Source organism: Natator depressus, chromosome 16 (genome assembly GCF_965152275.1).
Source record: "Natator depressus isolate rNatDep1 chromosome 16, rNatDep2.hap1, whole genome shotgun sequence".
In the NCBI taxonomy this organism is placed as follows: Eukaryota; Metazoa; Chordata; order Testudines; family Cheloniidae; genus Natator; species Natator depressus.
The window spans coordinates 16,210,807-16,230,650 of record NC_134249.1 but is presented as its reverse complement, the minus strand read 5'-3'; the positions used below and the strand labels follow the sequence as shown (position 1 = coordinate 16,230,650).

Below are 19,844 nucleotides of genomic sequence, written 5' to 3'. Positions count from 1 at the left end.
GACTGCCGAGAGTTGTAGCAACTTGCTCAGTGTCGCAACAAGTACGGCACAGAGCTGGAAAGAGAGCCCAGGAGTCCTGCCTGCCAATGCAGGGGTTGGGCGGGATGATTAGGGCAGTGTGGGAGCTTTAAAGGCTATTGAGCCATTAGAATTGTGGGTGTTTGTTTTTATTTTATTGTAATAATCTAGAGGCTCCCAGAGTTTGGGCGAGACCCTTCTAATATAGTTTAAAATAAGTGCTGCCAAAAGCGGATGGGGGCAGCCTCAGCCCTCTGTCAGATAATGGAGTCGTTTGTGTTTCCCACCTGTGTTAAACTCAACGAAATAACCTCCTTCCAAGCGCATCTCTGAAAACTGCTTTAAGAGAGGAGAGAAACACACAAACCTGAGGGGGCTGCTGTTTCCACGGTGATTAATAGCCTTTGTCTCTCACCTTCTTACATACAGGTGGTTTACATAAGCAGCCTAGCCAGGGAGGAAAAGTGCTTTATCCCAGCTGGCAAAGAGAAGCCATTGGGGATGGTTCAGGGGGTAGCTCTGCTGTGTACAGGCCGGGCCCTGGTGGTTTGCAGATTCTGAGTAATGAAGAGGGAAAGTTCCTGTTCTGTTTCTGTGTAAAGCCTGGACCGCAGGACTATGGGGTGGTGACTTGGGAGGCTGCCTAATACGCAGCTGTACAGGGCCGGGGATGCAAAGCCTCATAGCAATGGCCTGGAGAGTGTTGCCTTCTGGGTGGTACAGGTCAGCGGAGTTAGAATTATCTTGATTTACAGGGAGATATTTGTTGCGAGTGATGCGGACAATCCTGCTTTACCTGCATTAAGCTCTTTGGAGAAATTGCCGAAAAGATGCTTGTGACGTGCCACTGAACACTGTCTTCCCCTTTTTTCCTGTAAGTACTTCGTAACACACTAGCTCCGAAAAACAAAGCTGGAGCTGTGTCCTAGTCTTTGAAAATCCTGCCCTCTGCTGGCCAGAAAACTGCATTTCAATTGCAAACCACTTGGTTTTGCAAGGGGACCCACCCTGGCCAGCTTGGCTAGGTCACTGCTACAGTAACCTGCAATGTCATTTATTTGTCTAGTTTCAAGGCTTCTCTGTATTATAAGGAAGGTGTCTTCCTACGATCACTGTGACTTCCAGGTATAGTGACCCCATTGCACTTTCACTGAAATTCAAGTGTGCTTCTTACTGACATGCTCCCTGTTCCAACAGGCTAGCTGTGGGGGGATGCAGTGTTGGGCACGCCTACCTTGTGTGGAGGCCTGTACCCTAACTTGTCCAAAGTAATAAAAGTCCAACTCAGCCGGTTACATAACATTGCTTGCAAAAGTTAGACTGGATTAATCCAAACACAGAGGTCTGCTGAGACCACCCAAGGACTGTGTTAAGACATGACTGGTAAACCAAGGACAATGGAATTGGAAATTAATGAACCAAAAATTGATGTTGGGAATTCAGCTTAGCTGGCGAACAAAATAATGAAGGGGATGGGCGATGCCGCCCATCACTCCCTTTTTGGGGCCCTTAAAGAGATTCAGAGGGGCAAGTCAAAACATCAGGTGTAGACTGAAAGGAATGAGCCCCGCCCCTGGCATCCACCATGATGCTGTTGGGCCTTCATTGTCCTGATCCCGAGATATCCTGATCAGATCAGACCAGGCCAGAGAGGGGGACCTAGATGACATCCCCACTCCACTGGCTTCGGCTAAATCGTGAACAGCACCTGGCATGAGACTTGGGTTTCTGCTGTCACCCCTCCCTCATGTCCTTTTCCTTCCCCACTTTATTTCTTCTCTTTCCTGTCTCTCTTTGCCTCTATCTAGCAGATGTGTGGCTTAGCTGGCCAAGACAGCTCTGCCTTTTGCAAAACTGCCATGAGCCCGCCATCGGAAACAGCAGCTAAAAGAAATGCCTCAACTTGAACAAATTGGCCTGATTTTGAGTGAGGCTAAGAGCAGCAGCCTGCTCACAAGTGGAAGTCCGCATCAGAGACAGAAGCTGCATGTTCTATCTCTGCTGTTCTTTTCTGTCCCTTTTATGCATTTGTTGTGTTTGTATTAAAGCAAGGAGTTGACTGGACTTTAACAACCACCGCTCCAGCCCATCTCAACTATTTTTCTTTTTCCCAAAAAAGACAGTTACAGTTTTTAATACCCTCTAATGGACCATCAGACGGGGGTGTCCTTATGAAAACTCTCCCCAGCTAAAGGAAAGGGTTTAAGGCATACTGACAGCCTTACTTAATACTTCACGTTTCAAATGCTTTAAATGTTTTTTTTTCTTCTTCTTGTTCTGTCTCTTTAATAAAAGGTTACAAATATTTTTAGTTGTGGTTGTTGCCATGGGGTTAAGCAGGCCAAGGTCTCTGTACTCAAACCCCCAAACCATGTTTAATGTAGAACAGAGTCAAGATCATGTAAACACCCTTGACGCTCTGGACCCACTTATTCCATCAGAATTCACACCCCTGTCACACTGTACAAGTGCAAATGGAGCAGCAGAAATCCTGAGACTACAACATTTGGGATGGGGCTGTGTGCAGGGGGCCTGTCATCCTGCAGGAAAGGAGGAGGGTTCTGTGGAAGTTTGCAAAAAGGGCTAAGGCCTATGAAGTCCAAAGAGTGGCTGATGCTGTTTCTTTTCATCATGCTCAGTCGTGGTCACCAAACCAGACAGCCCAACATGCATCCCTCCGGTTCATTCCAGTCTCTCAACATCTGTGATGACACAGTGGCAAACAACTGGGAGGCCCATGTGGGACAGACCTCCCCGCCAGTCCATCTGCCTCTGCACGCGCACGATGTGTGCAGACGCTTCAGTAAACAGCCCGGCGACCCTAGGGGAGGGAAAGACCTCGGCTTCTGCAGTAGGGAGCTGAGCATGTTGTGATTGCTGGAACCTTTTGAATAACAAACAGGCTTTTCCCCTTAAGGCTGGCAGGGCAGCAGGCTGCGTAGGTGAGTCTGAGTTTAGGCCATGGCTTACTGCCAGCTGTTTATCCTGAGCCTGCACTTGGACCTACCCATGCCCTTGGAGCCATCCGTCCTCCTGCAAGTCACATGCAAGGATTTTATTTAATGTTTCATGTGAACACGACACGGGGATTGACAGCTCTGGGGACAGGCAGCATATCCCCAGCATTGGGAGGGCCCCATCCATGTTTTCCCACCTCAGCCTAAAGGGTCCCCTTCTCGGGATGAAGAGCATAGGAAATGCTAGGCTGTATCAGACCCAAGGTCCATCTAGTCAAGATCTTGTCTCTGACAGTGACCAGAACCAGTTGCTTCAGGAGAAGGCACAGGAAATGCCATAATGAATAAGCCTGCCCATAAGAGAGTGGTTGATTTTAAAATGGGTCAGTGGGGGTCTATGATGTGCGTATAGTTACATATGGAAACATGAGATTTCGACAAACCTGTTTTTTTATTGAAATCTAGAAGCAGCAATGGGGGATATATGGGTCTCTTTTCTTTTCTTTTCTTTTTTTTTTTTTTATTAAAGTGTTTTCATATTGGCCTTTCTTGGGCCACAATCCCCAGAACGGGTTAAATTGTTCCTGTGAAATCCTGAAATAACACAGCCTTTGTTTTCCGTGCTGGCCGTTTCGAACATAGATTCTGGATGTTAAAAGCTTGCGATATTCAGGCCATCAGGAAGGTGTGTTTCTTCTTATTCAAGTCCTATGAATTGGAGTGATACCTCCAGATTTTGTGTGCCTAAAACACAATCACAAAATGTGTTGCCATCGGATAACATATGACAGCAGAGACGTTACCTCTTCTCCTGCAGATGTCTGGGTTGTTTTCTCCAATGATTGACATGATTCTGCCTTTTCTAGATAGATCATTGTTCAGCACAAGCCACAAAGGAATTCTAGCTAAACTGGGATATCCTAGCAGAGGGGAGAGAGGGTTCTTGTGCTGGCAGCTTCTTTGCCTTCAGCTTGCCGACATTGCACGTTTTCTTCCCACCAAGATGCTGTTCTGGGAATGGAGGCCACAAGCTGTGAATGAGGTGTTGGATGTTGATAAATCATGGAGATGCCCTGGGACACACAGTGTTTTGTGAAGCTGATGTTCAGCTTTTGGATTGCCCCAAGTTATTGAAGCAAGGCAGCGGTTAGTCCGATGGAGCTTGCTCACTTGTCTTGCAGTCCCCTGGGGCTGGATGAGGCAGGTGGGTTGCTTCCATGCTAGCTTTGGGGCAGCATCTAAGTCGTTGCCGTGATGCTGCTGGTTTGGCTGGGCCTGGCACAATACCCCACAGTCACTGCACTTGAGGAACAGAATGAAATACAGTCCCAGGGGCTGGGCAAGCATACACTTGTGCTGCATGGTATCTGCTGGCAGAAAGCATGGCAGCTTAGAGACCCTCTGATTTCCATGCCATCTTGCAGTATCATGGCACTTCTCTTAGCTCACGACTAGGTGCTTGCCACGCTCCCCCAGGTGCCGCTGATGATGGTGGTGAGCTCTTCACGTGATGCGGCTTGTCGTCTGTGGGGTGCTCTATCATACATAAAGGACCACCACTACATAGATGACCCAGCTGATGCACACAAACACTCCAAAGAGCAGGCTGAAGAGAACCAGTGATCGGGCTTTTTTGGATGCTAGCTTGGCTTGGATCAGGTCTCCTCTGTTCAGGGCTGCTCGTGTCTGGGGTTGGGGGAGAGAATGTGAACAATGAGAAGAGAGATGCAAGTTTCTTGCACTTCAAAGACAGTTCTGAGGCCTCCCAAACAGAGGACCCTGTTTCCCTGTAAAGAGCTGTAAGCATATCTGATAAAAACCAAAGGCACTAACTATGACTAATGAAGAAGAAAACGGATGAAATTTCAGACCATCAAAGGCTCTATGGATCCACGCAGAAAACCAGCAGGCACTGTCAGCACCCTTCCCAAAAGCCCTTTTGTTGATAAGAAAGAGCATTGGTTATCTGTCCAAGTGCAGCAAGATGCACCAGGCTGTCTTTCAACCACCAGCTTATTCACCCTGTCAGACACACAGGAGTACATTGTCTGGCCATAATGACCCATGTACAGATATGTATGAACTAAGCAGCCATGGGATGACCAGGGCATTATTTTATTTCCAGAGCTTTGGGCTAAGTATGTGTAGGGCTTTACTTCACAGAGCGCAGTCCGCATTGGGAATTCTGTGCCCCATGAGGTACTTGCAGAATCCATGTTACTAGGATTCAAGAAGGAAATAGACAATTAGTTGGGACTCCCAGTATAAATGGGAATTGGAAGTTTAACCATGGAGCTGGGTGGTCACATGCACCATGCTGAACTGATCACCAGATCTGGAGAGTAAAGGAATTCTTCCTGCCTTCCCACATCCCAAGCACCTGTTGACAGGGGCCTTGTTGACCGGTACGGCCATCCGTTTGGGCGTTAAGCAGAGCTTTCTTAGGATCATGTGAGCATATCCTTACAGCTGACAATCAATGTCCCTTGGATGAAGTGGGGCATGGGGAAAGAATCCCACTGAAATGAACATGTAACTGGTGCCTAGCAACTGGAGTGCTTCTATCAGTGCTGCCAATTGTTCTGTGTAACCAACCACATTCCTAACTAGGTGAATAAACTATATTAAGCACAGGGACCCCTCATCCCTCCTCCAACCAAGTTCAGAGAGCCCAGGCCACAGGAAGGAAAGGGCACGTCCTACCTCATGGGAGTAGACAAGGGCAATCACCCCTGTCAATAAGCAGCAGAAAATCGTCACCAGCACCGACTCCACCATATAATCTTTGGGCGGACGCCTCCTGTCTGCTGCTCCTGGAAGCCGACTGGCAGGAAGCCCATTGTACTGCAACACAGAGCAAAGGATTATGGTAATTCTTGGACACAGGTGATGTGGAGAGAGTGATCCAAGGACAAAGGGTCACTGCCTGGGGTATCCCTTTGCTGTGGAATTGCTGGAGTTGCAGATTGGAGAGGACCCATGTAGGTCAACCCACTCCCTCTGAGGGATTGCTCCTTATGCTATTTATTTCTATTTATTTCATTGTCCACTCCGGATTTCCAGGTCTCAAGCCTTGGGGCTTCCACCATTTCCTTTGGGAGGCAATTCTGCATCATCCTTTTCTAGAACTTCTGGGAACTCTCTGTGCAATGTACAGACCTGCCTGTTTACATACCCTGGCCATCTGCTGGCTTCCCCTTCTGACCCTGCTGCTGGAGGCTGAGCTGGGACTAGCCTACAAGTTGCTCAGTCCATGCAGTCACTTTGCACTGCATGTACTCAAGGCTGGCCCAGCTGTCTGCTTTGGGCAGTATGTGGATTCTCTGCCTTCTCCTTCCCCTCAAAGGCCATGCGTTGGTGGAAGATTGGCCCCAGGCAGGAAGCTCATGCATGGGATATGACAGCCTAGGTAACTAATCTGTAGCATGCTGGTAACCAGTGAGAGAGAATGGGGGGACTGCAGGATAGGGATGAACATTACACTCAACAGTAATGAGAAATGCTACTGTGGTTACATACAATAGTGTATGGGAAGGAGCCAGGAGGTAAATTCTGCTGCAAAGGTCCTGGCTGGTACATGATGGGCACTTGTCCTGAGATGGCCTGGAAAGGTGGGTACATCAAGTGAGCAGTCTTTGGGTCTGGAGGAGAATAGGGTGGGGGATCCCCAACAAAGCCTGTGTTGGTGACTCCTGAAGTGCACTTGGGTTCTTGCCCATCACATGCAGGGAGGTTGGGCTCGACCGCAGTACTTGTGAGTCCAGAAGAAGATGTACTTCCAGTACAGCCCTGCTGCTCCAGGCCTGTGATCCCTCCTCCGCTGTGGTCTGGAGTGGCAGCCCAGGCTGGCCCCATCGCTCCTTCCTTGCTGGCATTGCCTCCCTCCAGGGGCTCGCAGCTCCTCAGTCCCTCAGTCGAGGTGCAGGAGAGGTCACCTTCCATCTCTGGCCCTTAGAAGAAATTGCAGCAAAGGTTAAAGTGAGTGACAGGCACTTGCTGATATTGTTGGTCTAAGGAAGTGAAGATTCCTCATTCCAAAGTGCTCAGACATGCCTCTGCAAACTAATGCGACTTACACGAAGCACGGCTCTACGTGGAGCTGGGCAGCCAAAACAGCTCATCCTCACATTCATGCTGTGGGCCTCCTAGGTCCCTTCCACAGACAGGCTCAGCCAAATAAGAGCCACCCTTGAACTGACCCAGACTGTCAGCTTGCAGTGAGACATTAGCTTCGTTTTTCTCCTGTGCCACAAGCAGCTATGCTGAGATACTGTGGGGGCACTGGGAGACCAGAAGCAACAGGCACCAGAAATCTCATGACACGTTGTTCTCTGGAGGTTCCCAGCTCAACCCTATTGGCCCGGAGAGGGGCTTATTCAAATCTCAGAACCTCTAGAGGCCTGGCTGGGCACAATGACTTCTGCTTTTACTCAGTACTCATGAATCAGCCCAATGCATTAGAACTGCAGTCAACATGGTGTTTGTGTACCTGTCTCAGGCCAAGTGAATAGCAAAGACAGAGGTGGCTGTGACAACGCTGTAAATCTCTACGTACTGATTGACAAGAACAGAAGAATCTCAATGTAATTGCACCTCATTCGCTCCTCGAACTGAGCATCGGCCTGTTGTTTCCAAGGGCTCCGCTAATGTAGAGTTTATTTCATACCAGATCTGTTGTTTAATCACTGCTTGGTGGCCTTACTGCCTTTTTTCCTCTGCCCTGTTTTTTTGTTGAAGGCTTGCTAACGGCAGCATGGCTCTGCATACCAGGGGATGTTTTCTTTTTAGTAGGAAATAACCACAGGTTCTTCTTGGAGAGGGGAGAAGAAGGGAGTTGACAAACCAAAAAGAATTCTGTGTCTTTTTGGAAACTGTTATCATAGCCTGTTGATATGGGAAATTAAAAGTGCTGTTGAAAACATGATGGGGTTATTTGCATGTGACTCAGCACAGAAAGTTGCGTGACTTCATGTATATGATTTACATACATGGGGACAACATGTTATGGTGGTTTGTAATATTACTGGGGGTGATCCAATTAACATATTATACAAAAAAATCCAGTGTGTCCATACCATCCTGGACAACTCTGTCAGCTGCCATTGTGCACCAAATCTCAGCTCGTGGTGATTTTTCAAGACGGCAGAAGGACAGTGGTGCTATGTAGCTGTGCTGCCACGGCCACCTTCTCTGTGTAGTGCACCTTTTAGATTTTGAAGGACTCTGCCTACATACAAAGACAGCTGTCCTTTGACTCTGAGGGGCTGCAGCTTGTTGCACAGGAGACTCTCACACTGTGCTCTCTCCTGCAGTGTTTGCATTTGTACTTGTTGTTTTTCTTTAAATGGGCATAAATTATTGTGCTTTGCCTATACATTAATTACTAACGCTTACCATATATAAGTGCTTTTATAAATGGAATGCACTGCACAGTTAAATAATTCCCATAATGCCCCTATGCTGTGGGTAGATAAGTATTCTTTATCTTCATTTTATAGGTGGGGAAGCTGCTACAGCAAGGCGAGGTAGCTTGTGCAAGGCCACATGGTGAGTCAGTCACATATCCGGTAAGATCACTACAATTTGGGGCCTGCTGATTAGTATCTGTAAATCTCCTTTCCCCCATTCTAGGAGAAGGGTGTCTGCAATAATAATGCTCTGCCCCATAAGCAAACACCTGAAAAAGGAAGTGACCTGACAAAGCAAAAACCTTCTCAGTGGCTGCTCTGGAGTGCAATGGCACTTTGGTTCCAAGGTGCAATGCGTTGGGCTATTGAAATGTCGCTGTGGGCCCAGCTGCAGCTGGTGGTTTCTGAGAGCATAGCTGGGCATGTGACACTTTAAAATGAGGCAGTGTTGTTGAAAGGAATCTGGGACTCTTGGGTTCCATTCCCTGCTCTGCGACTGACTTTACTGTGAGTCAATGGGTTTCTAGTCTTCATGGCCTTTGGTGTCTCAAGACAAGAATTAAGTTTGAGTATCGCTGTGGGTGGGCTGAGTCTCAGCTGAGCAGGGTTGTATCCCACTGATCTTCCAAAGGGGTGGGAAGGGATCTAGAGGAGGAAGAAAACCTGCTGGCCAATATGTCACTGTTGCTGTTAAGGGGAGGTCTATGGTAATGGCATGTCTGGCATTGTGTTCTCAAAGGGAGAAGACATGAACTCATCCCGTGTGACACTGGGCAAGTTGCACCCTCTCCATGCCTTGGTTTCTCCATTCTTAAAATGGAGGGAACGATCTCTTACTTGGGTGGGAGGTCTAGGGAGGTGACGGGTTGGTGACACACTTTGAGATCTCCAGAAGAAGGGTGCTATATGTGTACAAAATGCCATCACTGTCTGAATAATCCCCTGCAGGAAATTCTCCATCAGCTGGAAGCCCCTAGAGTCCCATCTTGGATGCCTGGGATTCCAGACAACTAAGGAGAATTAAACCAAACCAAGGCAGGCACATACCCTAAGGCTGCTGCCTGCCTCCTCCCTCCCTAGTGGCTGCCAGCACAGCACAGAAGCCTCATAACAGGTTGTATTGCGGGGCATCAATCTCAGCTATGGCAGAAGAGCCCGGCTTCCACTCTTAGCAGGACACACAGCCATTGGAGCATGTCTAATTGGGGCTCTCTCACCTGAAGCTGGGACCTGCCAAGGAGAGTGAGAGGCCCAGCACCTGTCCAAACTGGGCCACCTCCCTGGTGTGAAATCCTAGTCAGTCCTTGGCTCAGGTTCCAGGACTTAGAGTTGGTTGCTGGTTTGTGCTGAGAGTGAGAGTCTGCTCTGGCTGCACTTCAGCAGGAGGGACCTGGGCAGAACCACCCACCCTAAGAGCTTTGGGTCAAGACAGAAATGACCCTTCCTGCTCCAGGGACCTGCGAGTGCAATGAAATGTCTTGAAAATGGCCCTGACCCTGTAAGAAATTCTGCGTTGAATATTAAAGCCCTAGAGGGCCTAGAACTGCCCTCCCTAGCACGCAGAAAATTTTTAGGCCTTGCCCAATTTCTGTGGCCTGGTCAAGCAGGATAAACCCTCATCCCAGCTGACTGGATCTCCCCACGCACCTTCAACTCTCCGTCGGGGGATTTCCTGCTCAGTATCTACCATAACATAAACCACATCCTTCCTGCGGTTCAGCCACTATAAACACCACATGCTGGGCCGATATAGAGAAATAAATAAAAGAACTGGGGTAGGTTAGCATCTGGCCTGACGGGGGAGGCGTGTCAGAGCAGAGGAGGCCCCGTGGAGTAGCTGTTCCTAGGCCAAAGAGTAGATGCTCACCAGATTTCGTGTCAATACCAGAGGCCAACAAACATCCATGGCTCCTTCTGAAGGGGGAAGTATCCCAAGGCTGGGTGTGTTCTGCAGAGTGACAGGTCAGCTGTCTGAGCAGGGCAGAGTAGGGAGCACCCCTGGATGGCCGCTAGGCCCGTCCAGCTGTAGCTTCTATCTTTAGTTCCTTTGCTAAGAGAGAACCTACTCCTGGGCTTTGACTCTCCCCTCTGGAGGAGAAGAGCAACTGTAAAGAAATCTAAGTAACATCCAGTCCTTCATTAGTGGTTTATATTGCTAGGTTTGTGAGTGACTATTCCCTCTCCTCCAGGCCTCTGAGAGATAAGGCAGCAATGACTCTCCTTCCTACATGGAGATACCGAAGCAAGGAGGCTACATGACTTGCCCAAGGTCAGTGCTTGAGTCAGTGTCAAAGTTAGGACTAGCCCTCAGGAGTCAGACTATTAATTGAAAACAATGTCCAAATGAGAGAGAGAGAGACGCCTGCCTGCCACCCACCCACCCCACACTAGAGCGCTTCTCTGGAACTAGAACAGTGGGGGAAATGGATTTTTTGGTTCACTAGTAGCTCTGAAAAATCAGAGAAAAAATCATTTTGAGTCAACCCAAAAGTGAAATTTTCCAGTTCAGCAAATCAAAAAGTAAATAAATAAATTTAGCTCAGTTGGGGTCGAGCTAAATGTTTTGTTTCAATTTTGAGCTCCCTGCCCCCCTTCTTTTAAATTAAAGAAATAAAGGTAATTTAAAAAAGGTGTTTCCAATCAAAAAGTCAAAATGTTTTGTTTCAAAAATGACAAAAAATGTTTTGACTTTTGCAGATTTTTTTATCAGCTAAAATAATTTGCCAACATCAACATGAATTTGTGAATTGTGTCAATTGACCCGAATCTCCCCCCACCCCCCCAGAGGAAAAAAGTTATATTTGCTCAGACTGTGTCTCCTCTGGTCTTTGAGTGAGCTCCTTGGGACCCTCCTTAATGAGACGCAGCAGTAGGGTGCCCCCAACACCCAGCTGTGCCAGGGAAGGAATCGGTCGCTTATGCTGACTTCTCCATTCAGGCCCTCTGGGGGAAGCATGATGCTCTGGCAGCAAGACCACATGCATCCCTCATAGCAAGTGGGTCCAAGCTGCAGAACAGCTGTAGATAGGGCAATCCTCAGATGGTACTGCAGGGAGACAGAGCATCCTTATCCTGCGCACACCTTACAGCAGTCTGGCTACTGCAGAGGCTGCACCTGTATACCATGGCTGCAGTGTGATCGTGGCATTGGGATGTCACTGGGCCTGCTCCTCGGCAGCTGGCCTTATATTGATGTTCAGTGCCACACAGAATGGGTTCACATGTTTTCTCTCCAAATCCAATGAAATTCAGGGGTTCCCCAGGAGGGCAGCTGGAACCCAGCTGTCTCGACTGAGTTTTGCTCAAAAGTTGTGACGTTTGTTCAAACCCAAAACTCTGGGGGGAACTCCGTATAGCTCCAAACCAGCTAGACCTCTGCCTGATTCCCACTTGGCTTACCAGCGTGCCTCCTGGATACACCTGTTCACATGTGTCCCCATGCCCATGACCCACCAGGTGGTTGAAGAGCCACCTACAAACAGCCTATGCTTGAAGCTGCAGCTCCTTGAGGCTCCATATAGATGTGGGGGAGAAAGAACCTGTCTGAGTTGCTCTCGTATCTGGCCTCAATTCTTGGGGCAGAATTTCCTCTTGGAAACTAGGCATTGGGTTTTGGCTGCAATTCCTGAAGGAGGGGATTGCCTGCATGCTGTTTGTGACCACCTTTGTCCAAGGGCTGTTGTATGTAGTGTAAATACCCAGATTCCATGCCACTGGTTTCTCCTGTTAGGAAACTGACTAGCAAGGCCCTGAAATCTGCTGCAGCTCGACAGTGTGAGAATTCACTCCCCCTCTTTGGTGACTGGGAGCTCCCCAGCCACATGGAAACTCTCCCAAACATGCACAGACCAACTTCCTCCTTCCCCATGAAACACTGTGCATCGCTTTGTGAATCAGAAAAGAGCTCTGGCAGCTGGTACTAGTCTCTAATGTGCTACTCTCCAGAGGGGGGTTCTCTTTACATGAACTAATGTAAGAGATAACATGCTCTGAGCCTCATCTGGGAACCTGGAATTCCTGAGTTTTAATCCTGGCTCTGATGCTGACTTGCTATATGACCTTGAGTCAGTTGCCAAACTCCTCCCGTGCCTCAGTTTCCCCATCCGTGGCAGGGGGATTATGGTATTTTCTTAGCTCACAGAGGAGATTGTATAACTCTTGGTAGACCCTAGTTTGCTACGAACTGCACAGACTACAGGGGTCTCCCATCTCCAGACACAACCAAATGCAGTTGAACTGGCCCTTATAGAGCTGAGCACTTGCCTTCGAGCCACCCCAGTGTATGAAGAGCAATGTCCAGGCATTGTGCAATGTCCAGGCATTGTTTACTCCGCCCAAAAGAAATGAAAGTTCACGTTACCTGAATCAGTGGTCATTCTTCTCGCTTCTTAGTCGGTTTCACTCCAGACCATGCTGGTGAGCGACCCAAAGCAGAGCAAAGATTCCCTTTCAGTGGGATCAGCTGTTCTTAGGAAACTCTATTGAGCTATCTATGCTCCTGATCTAGAGAGAGAGTCCTCTTCCTGCATTTCCCTAGGGAGTGACTGTCCCGTGAACTAAGCCCTGTGCCTCCTTCCCTGCTCGGATTCAGTTTCCTGGGGCTGAGTTGAGCTTTATTAATAATTGACAAGCTTGTTTGCAGATGACTGTGTACACAAGGGCAGCGCAGCTCCCGTGCCATGGTGTTCCCAGCCAGGCCAGGCTGTACCAGTATCTCCCTGCTCCTGGGGGCGGGGTGGCGGGGGGGATGAAGGCCAGATGCAGTGAGACCAGCCTTCCCTATCTACCCTGGCAGAATAAGCATAAGCCTGTCAGAGCCTGCTCCAGATAAGGGGATACAATAGAGGGGGAGGGACACCCCCCAAACAGGCCACGAAGCCCTTTGAACTGTAAATACCTGTTGGAGCCAAATCATACTAAATAACTGTGACTGGGAGCCAGGGCTGGTGTTTCCTTGGCATTTAGACCTGGAATGGGGTGGTGTTGCTGCCTTGAGGAGGGGAAGGGGGGTTTCTGCCTGAGAGCACTTCAAAGGAGGGACTGTCTTTTAAAAAACCCAATCTCCCCAATATGGACAAAAGAATCACCTTAAATCAGCCCCTTGCATTAGTGTGAAATGTGTCTGGGAAAGGGGGCTTTTTACACAATGCAGCCTGGTGTGTTCCCTGTTCAGTGAGGGAGCAGGCCACTCTCTTCACCTTTACTAAGCAGTGAATTGGTGGTGAGAACGTAGAGTAGTGTTACTGTGAGCTGTTAAACTGCCACTATGTTCCACCCCAGAGATGGCTGCGTTTCCATGGTGTGTGAAGTGAGCCCTTTTATATACAGTTTATAAAATGCTCTTAGAACTGTCTGGAGGAAAGCTGCTGGAGCAGCAGAGCCCATTGTCATTAATTTTGTGTTTCCCATTAGCCGTTTAATGAAAAACAATAAATTGGAGAAATAGGTAGTGATTAAAAAAATCAGCCACAAGAGACTATTGACAAATGAATAGATTCAGCGAGACAAGGGTTCAAATAGAGCCGAGGTAAAAAGACAGACCTAATATCTTGTGTTGCAGCCTCTCCCTGCTCTCGGGGGAGGGGACTATTGTCTGTCATGGACTCGATCCTACAAAACCCTTGTGCACATCAGTGACTTTACTGACATAGTCAATCCCAGTGACTCCAATGGGACTCCTCACCAAATAAAAGTTACTCACGTGTGTTTGCGGGACTGTAATCTCTTTGGGACAGGAGCCCGTCCTTTACATTTGTAAAGTGCTCGCCTGGCATGGAGCCCTGTATAACATCACGATACAGATCCCCACAACTAATAAACATTTGGGGAGCGCACTGGGGGAGAATCTTTTAGTTTCTGAGTGGCAGCTGCTGCTGCCACTCAGTCAGTGAACAAACGTGAGATGAACTTATCTTCTCTCTTCACTAAGCACCCTAGAGTAATTGGGGATCACGTGGCTTCTAGGAGCCACCATCTTTCATTTCCAGGCAGCCCTCACTGAACTGCAGCCACCTCTGGGGTGGAACACAGCTGCTGTTTTGTGTTTTGTTTTTTTTTTAAACAGAGCACAGCAATGCTACATGTATGGCAGTTGTGGCTGAGCTGACGTGGGTGGACACTGATTTTGGGAGCTGTGTAGAGTTGGAGGAGCTCCTCTTCCAACTCAGACAAGCAGAGATGCTTGGCATTTTTCAAATGAAGTGCATTTTGTCATAAATGGCTTTTTTGTTGCAAAAATAATATTTTTTGTGAAAAGTTGCCAATGTCGATTTTTTTCACAAAAAATATCATGCCTTCCCCTTCATTCACTAAAACATTTTACCAAAACCTGGGGTTCTCTAAAGTTTCGGCGACATCTTCAGTAAAAGTGTTGCAGAGAGCAAAACTTGGGAAATTGTAAAGGCGAAGGGAGACCCAAACTGGATCTGTTTCAAGCCCTTTGAAGTTAAAACAACTTTGTAACGTCTTGTGAAAATAGGCTTAATTTCTTGTCCGGCTCTAAGCAGCAGCGGTCATTATATTGCCTCCCTCGGGGGGACAGGAGGCTCGGGTCCTGGTCTCCACACAGCTTTTGTGCTGGTATAACTGTGATTTGTTATGGATACAGTTATACTGGTACAGGCTCTAGTGTGGAAAGCAGTACAGCCTGGGCGAGTAGCCGAGCTCTCAGGAGTCTGTTTACACAAGGAGCACTAGGAATACTGTTGTATTACACCAGCAAAGCTCTCAGAGCTATGCCAGCAAAGCTGCACTTTGCACTAGTCTAGTGACACGAGTGACTATGTCTATACTCCAGATTTCTGTCACCTCAGCTATGTCGGTCACCTCCTCATGCCCCTGACCAACCTAGCTGTGCCCGCAGAAGTCTGTCCTTTCCCTCCCCCAGGCTGCTTTGTTGGGCAGTTATTTCTGCTGCTATACCTGGGCCGCGGCACAATTGCAGTGCTGGCTTCAGTCTGTACCCCTCTCTCCTGGGAATCATTAACTCCAAATATGGAGTTAATTAACACTTGTGGCTGTTTCTTGATGTCTGTGGCTGCAGAGGGTGCTGCTGTCTGATTCAAAGGGGGAGTGGCCTTTTTTCCTGAGGTTTCATCAGACCGCAAAGAATTAATGAGGACCCACGAAATGCAGCTCCCTTTTGTGATGACCAGGCAATCAAAGACCTCCAGTTAGCCGTTAAATTGTCTGTGTTAATTTAAGAGCAATTAAAACAATTTCCCATATAAGCAAAATCTTCAGCAGAATTTACCTTATGTCTGGTTTGAAAATCTCTCATTTCCTATTAATTCCAATAATTTCCCATATCACCCCGCAGCTGCATTGTTAACTTTTTTCTCTGGGTGTAAATAGTTTAATGATTACACCTGACACATTTTTAAGTTTGACTGATTTATTTCTCTTTGTAGCGATTAAAGTATGTGCCCCCCCTCCAGTTTTTGTGAGAAGGGTTTTAGAGAGTAATATAGACCTTTGATTCCAACTTTCCTACCAGGGTTTATGGTTGACCATTAACACTAGTCCCACCGAGGGGCAGAACTGTGTTATTACACTGCAGTTTCTTTTAAATGTCTCACGGTTCCTAATCCACTTCTTGCCTTGTCCACCCCAATTTGTTCATATAATTGGTAGTTTTTGCTACACTGTCCTGTGGTTGCACTTCTCATATATAAATGTGGCCCATACTTGAACCTGGCCTTTCTGGGTCTCTCTGAAGCATTTGTTCCATTATGTAGTTAATAAAATCTTTGGTTTTTGAATCTGTTTTTAGAGGCAGGTTCCTGTGAAATTGCCTGGATGATGTTCTGAGGGGAATGGGCCACTGACCCAGCTACCTTCCAAGATATTCCCTTCCAGTTTTTTTGCTTTGAGACAAATCTGTACCACTTCAGGGACATGGAAAGAAATATTTGCCTAGCCTAAAAAAGTCCTTTGGAATTTTCAGGACTTTGATTTTACATGGCAAACAAACTATTCTTTCTCCTTGTAGTGAACGCCAACTCCCCGCCTTTCTCTCACACACGTGATCTTGTCTAAAAATTCCTCCCAAGACTGCTCTTTTCGTGTTTGCCATCTATTTTCTAGTTCTCTGATAGATGTTTATCTTCTGATACTGGTTTCCATACAATCTGTTGTCTGTTTCTACTATGTAGATAACACTCGTGCATTGTAGATAGCCTGGTAATATTGTAGATTGATGGTCAGATTCCAGAGGGGACCATTAGGACCATCTAGTAAGACCTCCTGCATAACACAGGCCAGAGAATTTCACAAGTTGATGCTTGCATCAAGACTGTAACTTCTGGCTGAGCTGCAGCATCGCAATGTAAAGACTTCAAGTAACAAAGAATCCACCACAACCTGTGGTTGTTCCAGTGCTTAATGACCCTCACTGTTAAAAACATGTACCTTATTTCTAGTCTGAGTTTTTCTTGCTTCCAGCCATTGAATCTTGCTATGCCTTTGTCTGCTAAATTACTGAGGTCTCTACTATCAGAAATTATTATAAAGCTTACTCAAGAGTTTAACACTCCTCATATAGCTACGTGAGTTGGGGGAGGGGAGAGACCCAAGGTCTAGATTAATCCCCTCCCAAACTGTTAATATTTAAGGTTTATCTGCTCAGGGAATTAGGAACGGAACACAGAGCTCACAGTTCTTGATCACTGGTTTAAATCTGCCCCGTGTCAGTAATGACCAAAAGTAGTGACCCTCTGACAGATGTCTGGCCAGTGAGTTTTGCGGGGTCTCGGCCTTATTTCTGGTAGGCAGGTATAAAAAAATAGCAATACCATTGGCATGTTGACCCCTTTGTTGGGAGCTTCAGCAGAGAAGACGGTGACTGAAAGCACTATGGAGAGTGATTGTCCCTCTAAATTCCACCCATGCTGCACCTGCTCTAGGGGAAAAAGGCTTTTACTCTCCAGTAGTGTCAAGCTGGCATCTTTCAGCAGCTCTGTTCTCACGCAGGGCCTGATCCAAAGCCCACTGAAATCAATGGGAGCCTTTCAATTGAAAGACTTCAGTGGGCTTTGGGTAAGGCCTTAGAGAAAAACAATGAAAAAGGGAGAAAATTGAACAGCAAGCTCCCAAAACATTTCCCTTTCCCAGCTTTTGGAAGCTAAAAGCCAGAGCAGCTGCTGCTAAGAACCATTACAAGCAGCAGTGAGCAGCAACTTCAATTTTCAAATCACTAGGGGGAGTGTAAAACATGAGGAGAGAGGCTGGAAACCTTTACAAAGGTTAAGAAATTAGAAAGCCTGTTTCCCCTCCTGCAGGCTGCCCTGAACCTGCCCCTGAGGTGTCTCTTCTAGAGCCCCACTCACTCAGGGAATTGTTTGTTAAAAAACAAAAGAAAATGTGAATTTCACGTTTTGGAGACAAAGGAGAGCTGGAAACTTTGTTTGGCCTTTGCTAAGTGCTTCTGAAAGGTGCAGCCAGACAGATTGGAAAAGGAATCTGCCAGTTTCTTTCAGGAGTGAAATTGTCCACATAAAGGAGAGGCCATGCAGACTTTTTTAGGCTGAAAGTAAAACTGAACTGCTGCCAGGGAAATTGCTGTGGACTCTTGACTTTTGTAATCTCCTTCCCCCAAAAGCAGGAAGAAAATAAGGGCCTCTTGTCTACATACGGAGAATTGCTGAAAATGTTTACAAGTGTAACTACAGCCCTCTTTATATTAATGTAATTCACATCAGTGTAACTGCATTGACGCTCCCCCTTTGTCTGTATCCATCTGCTGTCTCTCGTCTTAGATTGTAGATCTTGTCTTAGATCTCTGGGGCAGGGACCATGCTTCTGTTCTGTATTTGTACAGTACCTAGCACAATGGGGTCCTGGTCCATGACGGGAGTTTCTAGGCACTATAATAATACCAGTTGAATACAGACGTGCTGCATTTGTATAAAGTGGGGCTTACACCAGTTATTTACTGGAAAATCAGTGGAGTTAAACCCTGCTTTGCATCAGTGCAGCCTGTATGTCTTCATTGGGACTTTGTATCCATGTATTACCTGCATTATCCAGCTGATACTGTCTTTTATTGCTGCCAAATTTTCTAATGTTGACCAGCCCACGGAAGGGAAAGTCAGCCAAAGAAAGAGGGTTAGGAAAAATTTCTGCATTAGCATTTCTTTGTTAAAGTCAAAGTATCATGCATTTTTTGGATGACAGATCCAAGGTGGCTGCTTTTTTTACACCATCTTGCATTTGTTCTGCAAAGTGCAAAGCATTACGTGTGCTGAATAGCATTTTGGATGAAATATTCAATATATAAAAGCAGCTTGTTGTGATAAAAGAAAATAGTGCTGCTCTGACTTAATGCTTTTTGCTTTTACAGAGCGTTGACTTTAGTTATACTTTGTCCGTTGGTGAAATGTAGGCTATGCAAGTAGGACATGTTATATAACAGTAGTACATTGCACTTGGATTTCCTTGTGCTTTTGCTGAAAGTGCAGTAGGGTGTTGTCATAATTCTTTAGGAGGAGGGCAAAAGGTAGCGTTAAAGGTACAGTCCTGGGAGTGAGTGGCATGATAGTATGTGCACCCCTTCAAGGCCACCCAGGGGGAGCTCCCAGCTGCTTCCACCTTTCCATATACTAGACATGCTGGAATCCCTTTCCCTGGTAAATCCAGAGGGGATCCTTTGGTCTCTAAATGCTGGTGTACTGATTAGAGCTGGCCTGGGAAATGGAAATCCCTCCCTGTGAAAAATTTCACGTTTTTGAAAATGTTTTCTCTTGAATGGGGGTGAAAAGTCAAAAACGCAACAGTTGTTTGCAGGAAGAGATATCTAGAAAAAATCCTTTTCCAGAGGATCGAAATGGAGTTTTCCAGCTTTCTAGCTGCCCCTGCCTGCTGTCAGTGAGAAACTGCAATTGACAAGACCCTTCCAGCCTACGTCCCTAGGCTTTGCCTGTCTGACCGCTGGAGCTGAGGGAGTAGGGTGACCAGATGTCCCAATATTAGGGGCTTTGAGTTATAGAGGAGCCTAGTACCCAGCCACCCCCCCGGCATCCTGATTGTTCACACTTGCTATCTGGTCATCCTAGGGTGGGAGGGGAGGCTGAGCACTGGGGCAGGGGGGGAGTTGTCATCGTGATTTTCCGGGCGGAAAATTAGGGGTGGGTTTTTTTGGCAAAATTGCAGGTTTCCCATGGAAAATTATTTTATGAAAGGGTCTGTTTCCATCTGAAAAAACCATTGCCATGGCCTGCTCCCAGCCCGTTGCAGTGTTGATCCATCCGCCCCTGCTTTGTAACCCTCCCCCTGTTAAGAGGTCACCCCCACACCCTCAGTCCCTCTCCTTTCACAGCCCTGTCCAGCTGGTCTCTTATCACGGTTCTGCAGAGCCGACTGCGCAGGCTCTGAATGCTGCGGACGCAAGGACTACAGCTCCCAGCCTGCCTCACGGCCGCTCGGCGGCTCTGCTAGGGGGCCGCGCGGCGCAGTGGCTGCTGGG

At 47.3% G+C, this 19,844-nt stretch overlaps 1 protein-coding gene across 1 annotated transcript; it reads right to left on the bottom strand.

Moving 5' to 3' along the window:
- Positions 1-1,795: 1,795 nt before the first annotated feature.
- Positions 1,796-13,011, bottom strand: PRRT1B (proline rich transmembrane protein 1B). The gene is made up of 4 exons (XM_074973831.1): positions 12,744-13,011; positions 6,495-6,925; positions 5,679-5,819; positions 1,796-4,661 (listed from the first exon to the last, which is right to left on the bottom strand). The coding sequence occupies exons 1-4, from the start codon at positions 12,757-12,759 to the stop codon at positions 4,515-4,517; spliced, it is 735 nt and encodes a 244-aa protein (XP_074829932.1). The 5' UTR covers positions 12,760-13,011; the 3' UTR covers positions 1,796-4,514.
- Between the last annotated feature and the right edge of the window lie 6,833 nt (positions 13,012-19,844).